The sequence below is a fragment of the Pseudorasbora parva genome, chromosome 24, assembly GCF_024679245.1.
Source record: "Pseudorasbora parva isolate DD20220531a chromosome 24, ASM2467924v1, whole genome shotgun sequence".
In the NCBI taxonomy this organism is placed as follows: domain Eukaryota; kingdom Metazoa; phylum Chordata; class Actinopteri; order Cypriniformes; family Gobionidae; genus Pseudorasbora; species Pseudorasbora parva.
The window spans coordinates 5,353,938-5,371,782 of record NC_090195.1 but is presented as its reverse complement, the minus strand read 5'-3'; the positions used below and the strand labels follow the sequence as shown (position 1 = coordinate 5,371,782).

At 35.8% G+C, this 17,845-nt stretch overlaps 2 protein-coding genes across 2 annotated transcripts; one reads left to right on the top strand and one right to left on the bottom strand.

Annotated features, from left to right (window-relative positions):
- Positions 1–2,710: 2,710 nt before the first annotated feature.
- LOC137063952 (UDP-N-acetylglucosamine transporter TMEM241) lies at positions 2,711–8,028 on the bottom strand. Its single transcript, XM_067435270.1, has 15 exons — positions 7,856–8,028; positions 7,630–7,676; positions 7,449–7,526; positions 7,272–7,353; positions 7,065–7,142; positions 6,871–6,896; positions 6,716–6,767; positions 6,545–6,593; positions 6,367–6,412; positions 5,942–5,977; positions 5,491–5,525; positions 5,330–5,399; positions 5,056–5,149; positions 3,401–3,465; positions 2,711–3,320 (listed from the first exon to the last, which is right to left on the bottom strand). The coding sequence occupies exons 1-15, from the start codon at positions 7,925–7,927 to the stop codon at positions 3,263–3,265; spliced, it is 888 nt and encodes a 295-aa protein (XP_067291371.1). The 5' UTR covers positions 7,928–8,028; the 3' UTR covers positions 2,711–3,262.
- A 1,128-nt stretch (positions 8,029–9,156) lies between these two features.
- riok3 (RIO kinase 3 (yeast)) lies at positions 9,157–17,845 on the top strand. The gene is made up of 13 exons (XM_067435263.1): positions 9,157–9,442; positions 10,587–10,702; positions 12,291–12,433; positions 12,931–13,038; positions 13,884–13,993; positions 14,080–14,223; positions 14,761–14,888; positions 14,995–15,177; positions 15,256–15,415; positions 15,556–15,636; positions 16,121–16,210; positions 16,307–16,414; positions 17,192–17,845. Exons 1-13 carry the CDS (start codon positions 9,407–9,409, stop codon positions 17,300–17,302), a joined length of 1,518 nt encoding a protein of 505 aa, XP_067291364.1. The 5' UTR covers positions 9,157–9,406; the 3' UTR covers positions 17,303–17,845.

The following is a 17,845-nucleotide window of genomic DNA, read 5'->3' as shown; positions in this document are numbered from 1 at the left end:
TCCAAAACTGCAGCTCTTGTGGGCTGTTCCCGGTCTGCAGTGGTCAGTATCAATAGTGCTCCAAAGAAGGAACAGTGGAGAACCGGCCACAGGGTCATGGGCGGCCAAGGCTCATTGATGCACGTGGGGAGTGAAGGCTGGCCCTTGTGGTCAAATCAAACAGACGAGCTACTGTACCTCAAATTGCTCAAGAAGTTAATGCTGGTTCTGATAGAAAGGTGAAAGAATACATCGCAGTTGTTGTTTTTTGCGTATGGGGATGCATACCTGCGCCACGTATTATTTTCTTGTACTCTGACATTCTCAGTCTAAAAAGAGAGATCCGGAAGTTGGCCCAGGAGGATTGTGGGCATGAAGAATTGACTATTGCTATGGCTTACGTCTATTTTGAAAAACTGGCCCTGCACGGTAAACTGGACAAGCAGAATCGTAAACTTTGCGCTAGAGCTTGTATCCTACTCGCTGCCAAAATAAGCAATGACCTTAAGAAGCCAGAGGTCAAGCACCTTATAGATGTGAGTAAAGCACTATGATATTAACATGTGCTCCATGATTTTCTAATAAGGTCTTTTCACACTTTTAAAATAGTTATCCCTGGGTTATTCTAAACCTGGGTAAACTTAATCCTGGGTTATCTTGCTTCCTGGGTATTCATAAACTGACTGTAGCCTAGATCAGTGGTTCCCAACCACATTCCTGGAGCCCCCCTAACACTGCACATTTTGCATGTCTCCTCAATCAAACACACCTGATTCAGGTCATCAGCTCATTAGTAGTGACTCAAAGACCTGAAATGGGTGTGTCAGTCAAAGGAGATATGCAAAATGTGTAATGTTAGGGGGGCTCCAGGAATGTGGTTGGGAACCACTGGCCTAGATTAGTGATGTCCTTATTTGCATATTTGTAGTGTCACTGACTGGACGAACACACGCCGACTGCACCATAAGGTTATCATGAATGAACTTTATAAAGATAAGTATAATTTGGTCTATTCTTGTCTCGTTTTTCGTTTCTTGTTACCATTTGACATTATTCAGTGTGTTGACGTAATTTCCACTGACACAGGAAAACAGGGCGGCTCATATCGAACAGCTCCTCCCCTTTTTTTAAATAGCCAATAACATTTAATTTATATCACAGCTTGGACAGAGCCGTTGAGCTTGGTGAAGCTAGTTTTCCCCCTTCAGTTTCTCCTCATAATCTCCTTCCTATTGCTTTATAATACAGCAGTCTGTGCAGAGATCTGCGGCGGTTCGCGTGGCACTAAAACACTAAAGACATATTTACACTGTCTGAATCGTTCCCTATCCCCTATATAGCGCACTATGTGCCACCCACCATGTAGACAATGTAAATGTTTGAACAAGTGACTTATTGTAGCTGCAGCTTCAGTGTATATTTATAATGTAGGGGCGGGGCTTCAGATCTAGAGACCATTTGATTGGACAGAAAATCTGAGGAGACGCTAAAGTGCAGAGTGATGTCATCAAAATGATTAATTTAGATTGGTGGAAGTGTGAGACTGTAGCTGTGTCCGAAATCGAATACTTCTCTACTATATAGTTTGCGGAAAACAGTGCGCCGACAGAGTAGTATGTCCAAATTCAAAGTATTTGAAAAACAGGTGAAAAGTACCCGGACGATCTACTACTTCCGGCGAGATTCTGAAGTGCGCGCCCGATGGACACTTTACTATCCCATGAGCCCACGGGAGAGGATTTATGAATGGAAGTGAAGGGACGTAACTAACAGTTAGGTCACATGATAATGACAACATGGCGGCTGTAATATGTCCGGATTACATTCATACTACACTCATGCTATATAGAACGTACTTTTTTAACGGTGGTGAATTTCGTTCAAATTCAAATGTAGTAATGTTTTGCGATTTCGGAGGCAGTCTAAGTTTTGAATGCTTATATTTTCTACTTGTGAATTTTGTCATTGTTTTGGAGCACACTAGCTTATAGATAACCGTAAAGCTATTCATACTAAAAGCCAAAAAACTTGATTTCATGGGGACTTTAACTCCCTTCTAAATTACAATAAGTGTGAAACGTTCCAGTTCCCAAGGATAAATGTGGGTTTAATGACGATAACCCAGGGTTAAGCGCAGTGTGAAAAGCCCTTCGCAAGAGACTCAATCATTCCTCACTGTCGATGTCCATTATAGACTGGAGGAGAAACTGCGGTTGAATCGCAGGGAGCTTTTATCACTGGAGTTTCCTGTGCTGGTGGCACTCAAGTTTAAACTGCATCCTCCACAGCGTGAGATCTTCCCGCACTACAGCCGCCTGCTGCAGACCAGCTGAAACCACACAGGACCCTCCAAACCTACATTTAGAGCTCGCCCTGTTTAAATTACAGATGAAGTGTGATTACAAATATTTGAAATCAAATTCTGTTACATCGTTTCATTTTATTTTTCAGCAGGAAACATTTATGTTTAAACCTTTATTTACTTTAGCAAAAATGGATTTAAAATACTAAGAAAACTGAATTATTTCAGAATACTTGGTCAATTTCAATGATAGACACTTTAGAAATACAATAATGCAAAGTGGCTCTAAAATACAGTAAATGCCCTTAAAACAATAAATCAGTCCTTTTTGCAGGACTCATTTTTTCTCTAAATGAAAATCTGATATAATATAATAATAAATGATAACATATAAATATAACGGTCAATCAGCCTGCAATGATTCTGGTAAACATTTTACCATATCTTTATGGTGACTTTCATTATGTAACACAAAACCATATGATAGTTACATGTTTTCCTGTTGCATCTTAATTCCCATAAAGAGTACTGACTAAAGGTGGGGCTGTATTCAGGATGTGATCCAGGACTCTTAAAAGTGAACACTGCAGGACAATGATGTGCAAACATTGAACAATATTAGCAAATACAAACACTGCTTCTCGAATACATCTCGAAAAATGTCACTGGTGCAAGACAGAAGCAGAACAGAATAATCTGAATCAGTTGACAACTATTAACTGGCCACATTAAAATGTAGGAAATTACAGTAAATGGTAAACAACTGCATTTTTTTGCAATATTTGGTTGAACATGCGTCGGACTGAAAAAAGTAAGCAGAATATTACAGAAAATACAAAAGGAGTAAAAAAGAGGTTTGGGAGTTGTGAGGCTTATAGTGGAATAATCTCATCGAGGCAACTGGCTTTGGTCAATTAATAAAGCCTTGGAGTGACTGATTTGGAAAATCTTCAAAGGCACTGTCCATATTCTTCAACAAACTCAATGAAATCTGTCAGAATACATGAACAAGGCCTCTCCGGTGTAGTTAAGGATGACGCTAAGTAAATAAAAACAATATACTGTAACATTTATTTCACTTATAAGACACACTATAGCTAATAGATTACCCAGACTCACCAGCACAGTGTCACCGGACTGAGCACAGTGTTGAATGTGAAAAGGGAAAGACCTGAAGCCAGAACCTGCACGCAATCAAAAAACAGAAAACCACTGTATCATTTTTATTGCAAGCACTGCAATACATTCAATAATTCAATTCACATTTATTTGTAAAGTGATTTTCACAATACATATAGACTTCAAAGCATCTTTACAGAAAATGCATGTCTACATTACAATTCAAAATGATTTGTTATCAAAGGTGACTGTGTCCAAGTTATGGATTTCAGAAGTACATAAATAAATCACACATTTAGGTAACAATGTATTAATAAACAATGTAATCATTTATATGCATATGGTGTGAAACCAGCCTTAGGGCTCTATTTGAATGACCCGAGCGCATGTCTAGATTCCACTTTTGATAGTTTAACAACGGAAAAAAACAATCAGCACGCCTGGCGCATGGTCCAAAAGGGTTGTCCCTAGTCTCTTAATGAGTCATGGGTGTGTTTTGGGCATAATGAGCAATAAACCAATTAGAGTTTCATCTCCCACTGCCTTTAAAAGCCATGTGCCCTCGCACCGTGGTGGTATTTGCAAGCGCAAAGAGAGGAATTCTTAGCCTAGATATCTAGACAAACCCTAGCGGCAACAAATCGAATCTGCCGCAAGTGTCGTCTAGCAACTCTCAATACACTTCTGAACTGTAAAAACCAAACTCTGGTCAGGCCAATCCCATCGTGTATAGAGTCATTGGGTGAGGCTTAACATAATGACGGCAGCGTTGCGCTTACGTGCTTCACAGAAGTAAACACAGAAGCTGGCGAACGGCGGACCTTTTTCAAATCAGCTTTGGCCGTGACTCTGGAAGACTTGGAGTTAAGCTTTTCTCTGAGAAAAGAACAAAGAACGGCCCTGAAGTCATTCTTAAGAAGGGAAAATGTGTTCAGAGTTTAGCCGACCGGATACGGTGAATGTTTAATCTATCAGCGAGCTCTGCTTCACCTTCGTTGCTCTGGTTGGTGGTAGCGCTATCCTATCGCGTGCAGAGGGAGTTTGAAAGACAACCGTTTATTCCGCCCCCTCAGATTGAGCTGTCAATGGTGAGTTTCCAGACCAAACATCTTGATGTGGGTCTGGCTTGTCAGGCTAAGTAATCCTTTTATTTTTTTATATTTAAACATGTTTGTGTGCAGCTGCTGTATGGGTCCCTGCGTCCCTGTGTGTGCAATAAGTAGAGTGTGCGCACATTGTGCAATAAGTAGAGTGTACGCACATTGTGCACCTGCCTATAGCCGTATATTACTAATATGCCCTTTAAATAAAAAAATACTTCACTATTGTCTTTAGTCCAGGTTTTTGTTGGTTAATGGTGCAGTCGTTTTCAGTTCCTTAAAATAGCAACACCCCAAAAATGCGCCTGAACACACCTGGTTTTCAGACCATGGGCGGACAGATGGGCGCGAGTGCATTTGCCATTTAAACAACGTGGCCCTAAACGTGAAAATTATAACTGCGTTGGGTTGAAACAAAAAAACTAGCAAAAAACACTTGCGTTGCTGGGTGTATAATCGGGCCCATATGCTCTAACATTCCTGATTGGACACACAATATAAATGGAGACACTAAACAAAGAATAATTGTGGTTTAAAATAGAATTTCTTTCTCACCTTGGCCAGGAAGCACCAGACTCCACAGTGCTCCTGAGGCAGACTGCCCTTCAGTTTTACGGCTGCCAACATCAGACAAAAGCCGAATATAGCGCTATAAAAGGAAATTGATTTCTAATAAGATTTGCAAACACATTAAATTCCTTAAACCAAAATGATAATACATAATTTACTCATTCTATACTTTTTGCAGTTGAAATCCTTTTTGTAAAAAAACTCCAATAAAAACTATTAATGCATTAGTATGTACAACAATTCCCACTGTCTGTCTTACCTGCCCAAGCAGCCCGTCTGGAACCTGTATGAGGTCAGGAGAGGGAAATCTAAGGCACCGGAGAGGTCACCTAAAACACAGGACACCAAGATTTACACATGGCGGAAAATTATAGAGCGGTAGACAAAATTATGTAATTATGAAAAAAAATGCAATATTACCTGTTGAGTATGCAAGTGAGGCAAGTAACAATGCACTGAAAAAGAATTGTAAAATTAACTAATTTGTTTTTAATTAATAAAAATGTATGTAGTATATATATATGTATATTATATATATATATATATATATATATATATATATATATAAACATGCATGCAAAAGAAGTTGCCTTTCAACTTTTTCAACTTCTTTTTGTCATTTCAGCTTAAATTACATTAAACTGCCTTTTTTTAAAAGAGTTGAATCTTGCATAAAAAAAGTTAAAATTGCTTAACTTGTTTTAACGAGTTAAAGCAATCTAAAAACACATGTTGTCATAACTTATTAATCATATTTTTTTTCAGTGTACATTTATATACTGCATACACATGCATTAAAAATTAGCCTTATTTGCATTCACAAACCCGAGGGTGCATATTATGACATTAATGTTCATATTTATTAATTTACCTGATCACATAGTTGATGAACTGCTCTTCAAGATCACTGTAATATTACACATTGAAAATGACAATTACAATGAGATATTTAATAGATAACATAATACTTCTATTATGTTACAAGGCATCTGCATGCAGTATAAGCAATAACAACATTCTCTTTTTTACAAAGTTTGGGGTCACTAAGTAAAATTAATTAATATTTTATTGATCAAAAGTAACAGTAAAGTAATTTATAATGTCAGGAATTAATTACATTTTAAAATATATTCAAATTAAAAACAAGTTAACATTATAAATAGTAATAATACTTCATAATTTTACTATTTTTACTGTATTTTTGATCAAATAATTGCAGCCTTGGTGAACATAAGATACATTTTTTTACCGACCCCAAACTTGTGAATGGTGTTGTACATAAAAAAAACTGACCACCTCAGGTGGCTTGACTTTGTATTTTTCTGGAATACTTTATATGCACCTAAATTAGGAAAGAGACAAAATCAAAAAACACACAGGTAAAATACACAATTCCATATGTCCAAACTTTCTCTGTAGGTTTAAGATTGTAACTCATAATTCTGGGTCCCACAACAAATAAATACACACTCACCAACACAGAACAGATGGACGGACGCCCATGTGTAGCCACTGGGACCAAACTGAGAGGTGAGACGTATGGGACCATAAAGAGGACATATGACAGGGAGGTTTTTATTCTTACGGGAAACATTGATAAATGACTCACAAAACATAAGCGTTGTGTATGTGGGAGTGAACATACCCGAGGATTGTACAGAATAAGGCCGGCGGTAGATCCCAGCAGCATACACATACTATAAGGACAAACATTTCATTCAAAGCATCTATAGTTTAGTCTTTGCTTTTTTGTAAAAAATAAAATTGTCATTTAGGACTGTTTGGTTAAAAGAAACATACCTAAATAATTTCATCAATGATGATTTCTGAATAACAGAAATGCAAAGAAAAGTATAAGGCTAACATGATGGCATTAAGATATGATTATCTGAAATAGTATGAGGAAATTATAAAAACAAGCTGCATTTTGACTTTTAATTCTAATAAAATAAAAGCATGTAAACTTCAACTAACCAAGCAGGATTCAGACGTACCTCTCTGTGAGTTACTGCTACCAGGAGAAAAGCAAAGACTTCAGAGACATTTTGTAGCACAAAGAAAAAAGGAATGGGCTAAAAAGAAAAATAAGGAGATGAAAGACAAACATATTTCAACATAAGCGAATAAAAAGGTTGCACATTTAAACAGATCACAGTGAAGTCTTACTACGGTTCATATTTAAACATATTTTGTGTACTTACCAAAAGCGACAGTGCTTTAGACCCTGCATAAATGTTTCCAATAAATAAAAAAGATCCAGGAAGCTGAGAAAATGCTGCAGATCTAGATAAACACGGCGATCGGAGATCCAATATTAATACACCGATTATAATATAAATATATAATGCAAAAATAATAATAAGTGCATATTTAGTTACGTGGAGAATCCTTTGATTTCAACCAAACCCAGTTTCCATGTAACCAGCAGCAGCAGAGCTCCAGTGGAGGTCTGCCACCTGTAGAGAGTTAATGATGAAGATCATAAATATGGAGATATCATGTTAATTATTAGCAACTCAATTCTGATTATAGCAGAGGGATAATTTAATAAATACGTACCCTTGAAAAATGGTTGGAAATGTAAACTTTGAGATAGACAGAACATACTGTAAAGCAGATAACAATTATACATGGTTGTGGGTTATGGTACCTATGGTAATCTAAGACACACAAAAATGCATTTTAATTCCATTCATAAAATGCATACATTCTTGTACATGCAATCCAAAAACAACAGGACAAACACACACTGGTTCTGTCCAAAGTATAATGAAAGTCAGTTTACCTTATTTGTGAAATAAGATGCTATGAAAAGTGTGCAGAATATTAGAGCGAGAATCACTCGAGCCACATTCATTGGATTTGATGCATCAGTAACTTTGGTTTCAAGCTCCTCTGACACTCTTCCTCCTCTTCTTCCTCTTCTTCTTCTTCTTCTTCAATGTTCTGACATCTCATCTGCACTTCCTCTCTTCTCTCTTCTGCTGGCCACGCCCACTGTGACACGCAGGCAGCACTTTTTTAACTAATAAAAGTCTGAATTAAATCTGGTGTAAATGCGTGGAGATTTTATATATATATATATATATATATATATATATATATATATATATATATATATATATATATATATATATATATATATATATATATATATATATATATATATATATATATATATTTAAAAAATTAACCGGAAATGCATCATTTTCCAGTATAATACTGATTTTATTTCTACTTATTGTACTTTATTATTATTAGTGATACATAATAAAATATTGTAACACGGATGACTTTTATTCTTCTATTTATTTATTTTTTGATTGCAGATCATGAATCAGCATTCCATTTAAAGACTATGCTTTTGTTTATTGTACTAAATATGCTGTTGTTTATTTTATCACACATTAACCTATTGGCCTATATGGACAGATATCGAACAGAGATTTAATTACATGTTATTTGTGTGTATTTTCACATGCAATTTATTGTTCCCTACTTGCGTTTGTAAATGTATATAGTTAATTAATGATAAATAAATAAATAAAAATTAGCATTCTGCTGTATACATAAAATCGTTCAATACAAATTTGCAAATCACAACAACGTATCATAAATGTTATAAAAATATATTAAATACAATAATTTACAATTAATTAAATAAGTTAATGAATTCATAAATTATTGTTATATTTTAATTACAAATAAATGATAAATTAGATAATTAATTAATCATTTGTACCATGAAAGAAATGGTTTTCAAATGCAAAAAGAATACAAAATAAATAAATATATATATATATATATATATATATATATATATATATATATATATATATATATATATATATATATATATATATATATATATATATATATATATATATATATATATATATATATATATGATTAAAAAAATAGTTAGCTCAAAAGTTGTGTTTCATAACATATAAGAAAAAGAAGTGGACTTAAAAGAACGCTTTGGCTTTTTTTAAACAGATTGTACAAAATTATCAAATATATCAGTAATATTTGTGTTTTTATAGCACTTTTATTTTGAAAAACGTTCATTACGTCACATGGGGTTGTCCCACCAACCATTGTATCTCACGATCACATCTATTTTTATCAGACTCACAGTCGGTAACCGAATTAACTTCTTGTTTTAAGCCACGTTTTAGCGGTCTTGGTCAAATATAGTAATACGTAGTGTTACATATAGAATTGAAGCCGATATTAACGAACCTTACATTGGTTTTACCGAATCGTTTAACTGTTAACCGAAGAAACTATTACAAGCGTCACGCTCTTGAATCTAAACCGTGTGTCAATCAACATGGACCAACTTGAAGTATCTACACAAGAAACTAAGGTGAGATTCTCTAACACTGTGATGTATCATATTTCTGTAGGGGAAAAAAACCTTGAAATTGTGAAATATGCTGGCGGTTGGTTTAGTTGGTTTAGTACAGGCCCTATCAAAGCATTATACAACAGAAGGGTGAGTAATGTGAGTGTCAACCTGCCTAACATGTGACGATGACTCAAACTCTGACCACTGGGTTAAACAGTGATGAACTTTACCCCGCTGAAGGGATTTCACCTGGTGCAGAAGTTCATGGGTGAGGTCTGTGAGAATGTGGACTTAAAAATACTTAAGTCTTGAGTCATAAGGGTTGAGGGTTTATAGGTCAAATAATTATTACAATACTTAAGACCAATGTTAAGTATTATTGTTTTATTATTACATTATTTTTTAAAAATAAAATACATATTTTCAATTTTATTTTAATATTTTTTTTATTATTAGTGCTGTCAAATTGATTAATCCCATTTAACACACACACACACAATTTTCATGTATAATACACACTTATTCATGTATATTTTTAAGATATATTTGCATCTATATACTGAACTGTATGTATAAATGTAAATATTTTATATATAAATATAAAGAACTTAAATAATACATGCATGTGTGTGTATTTATATATACATAATTTGTACACATTATGTAAACAAAAACTTTTATTTTGTATGCAATTAATTGGTATTTTATCGAGTTGACAACATAATTTATTATGAATACACAATTATAATATTTATTTATATACATTTTTTTATTTTCATTTTAATTAATATTTGTCAATGTGTGCTTTTCTCATTCTTGTTTCCGAAAAGGTTTCTAGTTTTTGTTTTTGTCGTTTTAATTTTAGTTTCAGCTGACAGTAATAGCACTGCACATTGCATTTCCAACACCCTGTAGACTTGTATTAAAATGAGCAAATGTCTTACCACAATGTATAACTGTCATGAAAATAATGTACATCAGCCAGAGAGGTTGGTGTAGGTTAATGTAGGCCAGTACATAGAAGTTTAACTACTAGTCATGGCACATGTGACAGGGCTTTTATTCTGCTTTATTCTGATGGTGTTAGTTGTTGGAACGTAAGCCTAACTTCTGGTGATGCAGTGTATCAGTCATTCATGTGATTATTCTGTTGTTTTCCCAGAGCCCCTGGGGCGCTCCCGTCCTGGCACCATCGCCCTGCTCTCTGGCTGATGTTATGAGTGAGCAGTTGGCCCGACAGCTGGATGAGGACGGCAGCTCTTTTCCAGACTGCCCAGAGTGAGTCTTACAAACCTACATATCAAATTATTATGGATCTAGTACGCCCGCAATCTTAGGTTTAGATCATTTTTACAATGGTAATGTATGGTATAGTGACTAAGTTTAACTAAGTAGAACAGCGTGATTAATCGTTAAAAGATCCCAGTCTTGATTTAAACACCAACACAGGCTCATTTCTTCTCATTTCATTTCAAAAGTTTAATACTTGTCTATTAAACGTTTGACAGAATCTCACCAGAACATTCAGATCTGCACAGCCACTAACCCAAAGAGAGTAGTTGCCATGCAAACCACTTCACAAAGTCTTTTTAACCGGACAGTATACTTTTTTCATAGTTACAAATATTCATATCACAGAAGTAGTGGGATAAAATGTGATAGCTCTGATAACACTGATATCTACAGAAGCGATCAAAATAGAGCAAAATAGAGCATTTGAAAGTATCTTGGCGCTTCAAATAAGGATTGTGTCGCTTCCATTGTTACACCAGTAGGTGGCTTCAAGTGGCTATTACAGTTTTTCTCAGTCACTGGTACATTTCTCAGATCAGAATTGAAATTCTCAAAACTACCTGTTCAATTCTCACATCATTCTGTCACTTGTGCACATCAAAAAAGCAGTTTCTCATTTCTATGAACAAGTTGCAAATGCTTTGGTACATCCATGCCAATGATTATGTACAATTCTCTGTTGTTTCCTACATTATCAGTTGCTTATGTCATGTTGATCAAAATGTATTATATTGGGTCTCTGTTGAATAGTCTCACCCCCCACAACATTTAGGCACAAGCTCATAGCATAAGTCTTTACATGCAAAATGGTTGGTTATCATAATATGTCAAGCATATTTCTATACTTTCTATATTTCCATTAGACTTTTCTAAATCTGTCCTGAATTGGTAAATTGCTCCCAGGTGAATCTTGACTTTCTCTAACGAAGGTGCTTCTCATGAAACCTCAACTAGCAGATATATATATTTGAATCTTTTCCATTCTCTTGCAATTACACTCACACATACACTTAGATGTAACTTACAATTGACAATAATTGTTATTAAAACTTTAGCCATATTTCCATCAAAACATCCCTCCAGAGTAAACTGTTATATTGACAACATGACTAAACAATTTGACTGTCTTATCCGTACACAATGACACAAGGACTTGTCATTCTGATGGCACTGACATGTTCATTGACACAGATATTTACCTTTGAGAGATGAACTAAGGATTTTGAGTAAGAGAGTGGGTTTCGCAGGTTATCCATGGTGTTTTGCTATTTTTACAAATTGTTTTGAGAAATGCACTTACTGTTTTGCAAATTGTGAGTTTTATTCAAGAAATGTACCAAAGCGACTGAGAAAAACTGTAAAAATGTATTTGTCATTGAATCATTTTGAAGTCAAACTAGTTTCTCATTCAATTAATTTGAATCCGAAAGTAGTATGACTTCAGAATATAACTGTGGCAGCAGCATTTTCATCACAAAAAGTTCCTCTTCCTTCAGTTATTTGAAGGAAGTTTTTCATAATTTCTGATGGCTCAAACATCTTTTGTATGTATTTACTTGCATATTATTTTCAGTACCGACCTGAAGCTGACCTGTACTTCAGAAGCGGACACGTCCAGCGACCTGATACTGGCCCAAATGCTTCAGATGGAGTTCGATCGCGAGTTTGATACACAGCTGCGCAGGGAGGAGAAGAAGTTTAATGGAGACAGCAAAGGTGAATTCAATTTAAAGTCAGCATGAAATTGAAGGCGTGATTGTTTTTCTTCCATATTGGGATGTTTATCTGAGTGAAACGGCTTCTCCAAAAAAAAAAAAAAAATGTAGGGCAGGCTTAATTTTGTCCATGGGAAATTTATTGGATGGTTGTGATTTTGCTATTGGTATTGCTATTATCTCATGTGACTGACAGTTTGCCCCGCTCTCATGCTAGTAAACGCATCATCAGAGAAGTCATATCGCTGAAAGAGAGAGGGGAACTTATATTGATTAAAGATTATTTGGCACAATAATAAAAAAAAAAATGATGTGCACTGATCGATCGTTTATGATAAATACTGCAATATTCAATTAAAACATTTTTTTTTTCCACGGTGACTTTAATGCATGCTTTGTTCTCATTCGATCTATATACTTCCATGTAAATTTTCTGGGTTTCTGGGTAAATTCTCTATGTATGTATGTATGTATGTAACCTGAACAATTAATTTCCAGTCTCCATATCATTTGAGAACTACCGCATGGTTCATCCGTATGAGGACAGTGACAGCTCCGAGGATGAGGTGGACTGGCAGGACACTCGCCATGACCCATACAGAGCTGGTGAGCTACAAAAACAGGGTTATTTAAAGCTACACTGTGTAACTTTTTTAGTTTATTCTTTGCTAAAAACACTTAGTTCTTTCAAAAATAGATGTGCTCATTAATGTATATTTACTTCTTTCACATAAGAAAGTATTCTGGTAAGTTTATAATATGCCATTGAAAACACATACGGGTGAGGGGTTCGAATGCCGGTCGCCATGATGGCCCTCCGTCTTGAAAGTGCATTAGCCTAAGAGGGACATACCCGTAAATTCAAGCTTCGCCTTTCGCGTTTTAACACTCAATGGCACCGTGTCGAATGTGAAGAGGGGGATTGCTGTGTTAATCTTGGGCTTAATCGGCCACCGTAGGAGTTAAAACGAAATCAGAATTGAGAGGAACAGAAACTAATATTCACTGGATGGTTATATACCTTTACACTGCTAGATGGGGGAAAATATCACACAGTGTAGCTTTAATAATATTTTATTATTATTACAATATTATTATTTTATTAAAATTATATTTATTTATTTAAAAAAAATCATTTTTTACATTTAATTGAGAATTATTTTATTAATGCACAATTATTGTATTTATTAATATTTACAGTTAGCTTTTATTTTCATATTTTAATTTGTTGAAAATTGTAGTCATTTTGTTATGGATTTTCTCATTGTTATTATTTTTATTATATTTCTATTTAGGTGTCTTATTTTTGGTCATTTGAATACTTCAATTTTGAGTCCAAACTTTTCATGTAATATTTATATTTTATTTAATTTGTGCCACGCATAAAATCATAATATCTGGGGTCTTTAATGGTTCTTTATTTTTGACTTGATTGCATTTTATTTACTCAGACAAACCAACTATTACCCCTAAAAAGGGCTTTACTGGGAAAGGCAAGAACATCACCACCAAACACGACGAGGAGGTCTGTGGACGGAAGAACACCGCACGCATGGATAATGTAAGGCTAGTTCACACTTAATCAAAATAACATTTTGAGAATTCTTTACAATTTAATCTTCTCGTTCTGTGAATGCATTTATACAGTTTGCTCCGGAGGTGCAGGTGGGAGATGGGATCGGCATGGACCTGAAGCTCTCCAACCAAGTGTACAACGCTCTAAAGCGCCACTGTCACTCAGAGCAGCGCCGCAGCGCTCGACTTCATGAGAAGAAAGAGCACTCTACTGCTGTGAGTAGTTTTCCCTTTTAAACTTGGTGTGAAATGAAAGTTGGGATAGTGTTTTGTTGTGTGGTGTATGTCTGAGTGAAACAGCTTCTCAAACAAGAACAAATGTTGGGCTGGACTTGATTTTGCCCATGGGGAATTTGATTGGATGGTTGTGTTTTGCTATTGGTGGGTAACCGGTGAGTGACAGGTTGCCCCACTCACACGCTAGTAAACACATCATTAGGAAAGAGAAGAGATGGGAATACATTTTAATAAAAATAATGATGTGCATGAATAAATACTGCAATAATACATAAAAAACAAGAATTGTTTTCATGGTGACCTCAAGAGCCTAACCCATTTTTTAATTATATTTTATTTTATAGGGTTTTTATAGGTTCAAACTGAAGTAGAAATGTTATGTAAAGACCCATTCTTTATTTACTATTTTATTTTGGGTTTGTATTTCTTTTCATTTTTCGTATAGCTTGTTTTGCTTTAGGGGTTTTCAGATTCAACATACTGTTTAAGAAATGTACTGTATTCATTTTTGATCAGGAACAAGCTGTGGATCCCAAAACCAGACTACTAATGTACAAAATGGTGAATGCAGGGATACTGGAGACCATCAATGGCTGCATCAGCACAGGAAAAGAGTCAGTGGTGTTCCATGCTAATGGAGGGAGGTGGGTGCTTATGATTACTGCGTTTGCAACTCACTGAAGTCTTACATTTAACACAATTGTGCATTTATTAAGCAACACCACACAACTCTTCTTGTGTTTCCTGTAGCTTTGAAGAGATGATTGTTCCAGAAGAGTGTGTCCTCAAGGTTTTTAAGACCACCCTGAATGAGTTTAAGAACCGGGACAAATATATCAAGGACGACTACCGCTTCAAAGACCGCTTCAGCAAACTGAATCCTCGCAAAATTATCCGCCTGTGGGCTGAGAAGGAGATGCACAACCTCACCAGGTACAAGAAAGAAATTTGATACATTTGCTACTGTGACTAAATGCCTTGGATAGATTATAGACATGTATGTACATGTAGGATAAAGAAAGCTGGGATCCCATGCCCAGAGGTGGTGATTCTGAAGAAGCATATCCTCGTGATGTCATTCATTGGGCACGACCATGTCCCTGCACCTAAACTGAAGGACGCCATTCTGAGTTCTGAGGAAATGAAGAAAGCATACGACCAAGTGCTGAACGTGAGTGCATGATTTGTGCATGTTTTAATTTGAGGCTATTACAGTGTTTGATTAAAGAACATTTAAAATAATGCACTATATATAGTCTTTTTTTAGTATTTTGGGGTGAAATATGAATTTTTTGATTGACCGTTTTTCAGATGATGCAGAGACTGTATCAAGACTGTAACCTGGTTCATGCTGATTTGAGCGAATACAACATGCTCTGGCATGATGGAAAGGTTTGTTCAGACATTATTGATAGCACATCTTTTAAAATTTCATATTGTCACGAACCACACTACTGTTCAAAAGTTTGAGGTCAGTTACATTTACATGTTATTGAAAGAAATCTCATGCTCACCAAAGGAGGTGGAAGCTTGTTTCTGCCATAGAAAAAAAAAGGATAAAACCACAGTAATTCTGACATTTTATTGCATGTTATGAAGTCAAAATTGCAAGTTATAAACTTGCGATTCTAAAAATAAGCATTTTCCTCAGAATTGGACATTATAACCTGCAATCGCAACTTCATATCTCACAATTTTGAGAAAATATTCAAGAATTGCTTCATAATTTTGACATGGAGGGACAGCAATCTCTCAGATTTGATTTAAAATCTTTTCATATAATCATGTTTTGAAGATGAATAAAACTCTTATGGGTTTGGATTTAATCTCATACATCCTGACCCCCTGAAGTTATTTTCTGTGTTTGCTCATGAAGGTGTGGTTCATTGATGTGAGTCAGTCCATAGAGCCCACTCACCCTCACGGTCTGGAGTTCTTGTTCAGGGACTGCAGGAATGTGGCCACAGTACGTGTCTCAACTATCTAGTAGTGTATTAAAACGATTCTGATAGCTCTAAAACGAGGTGATGCTCATTAATCTACACTGTTTTCTGTTCTCCAGTTTTTCCAGAAAGCTGGTGTGGCCGAGGCTCTCGATCTATTCGAGCTGTTCAACACTGTGTCAGGACTGCAGATCAACAGCGACAATGAGGCTGATTTCTTAGCCCAGGTTTGGAGTTTTTAAATGTTTGCAACCTGCATTTGGAAAATAATTCAAAAAAGCAAATGATAATGTGACCAATACGATGGATAACAAAGGTCTTGTTTACATTTCACATTAAAGGCTTAAGTTTAGCCAAAAATGAAAATTCTGTCAATAATTACTTATTCACAAGTTCACACTTACAAATAATTTAGATACCATTTATTCTATGCGTATTTGGCGTGCTGTCCGAGGAGAGGGCTCCGAGCTCGGTATTTGGCCCGAACCCAGAGTACTCCCCCCGTATTTCTGGTTAGGAAAGTTAACCAGGTGCGTGTGAGGTAGAAGGGGTGGTGGAGGGATGCTGCAAACTTTGTCAAGGAACATTGGTGAGTTGACTGGGTATTTATGTGATCCTCCACTTGAGCTGATTGGTAGACATGTTGATTACTGATTGTTGACAGCTGGTTGGAATGACATCATGATTAGGTAGATCATTTGAACGTGCTTCTCCCGAACTTAGTTTTTTAAGAAACATCATTTATTGAGGAAATGACATTGGTGTCAATGAAGGCCTGTCTGAGCCGTCGGATTTCAACACAAATATCTTCATTTGTGTTTCGAAGATGAATGGAGGTCTTCCCAGTGTCAAACGACATTGGGTTAAGTAATTATTGACAGAATTTTCATTTTTGGGTGAACTAACCCTTTAACATGTGACCAGCATACATATGTTGTCCAAATCTACATTGAAAAAACAAGTGTAAATATATATAAAATCTATTGTTTCATGCATTTTTGCAGATTGAAGCCCTGGAGAAAAGAAATGAAGATCATGTGCAGAAATCGGGCAAGAAAAACTTTAACACCACCTGTGACGGCAGCCCACCCCAATTAAACTCTGATGATGATTAACACAAACACAAGAGTCAAATGAAAAATAAAGGAGAGAAAATCCCTCCTGTCACAATAAGGTGTGGAATGGGACGAACGCCCATGTCCATGTGAAATACTCACGCCATCCTTCTGCTGTTTGCTCGGTATTCAAAGTGACACGTCGTGGTCATTTGAGACATCGAGCATAACCTGTCATATTTTTTAACAGGCAGTTTTTGAAGATGGTTAAAAAAACAGATATTCAAAATATAAGGAAACCAGTAACTCTAGAGACACATATGATGTTTTAGAATTGTGTGGTGTTAAAAATGTGTCTCCTTCCACAAAATGGCAAGCAGGCTGTGAAGATCTCCTGAAAATCTCTGAATGCTCTGGATGTGTGTGTTGATTTGAGCTTTAGTGATGAGCAGAACGCAGGACATTGCTCCAGTTCTGCTGCTCAGCATGAAAAGAACAGCCTGGGTTTTTATGTGGAATCATTTTACTGCTAAGATGACTATTGGTGTAGATTTGTGGTCTTTGGTAAAATCAGGTAAAGATTAAATAAACTCTTGAATGGCA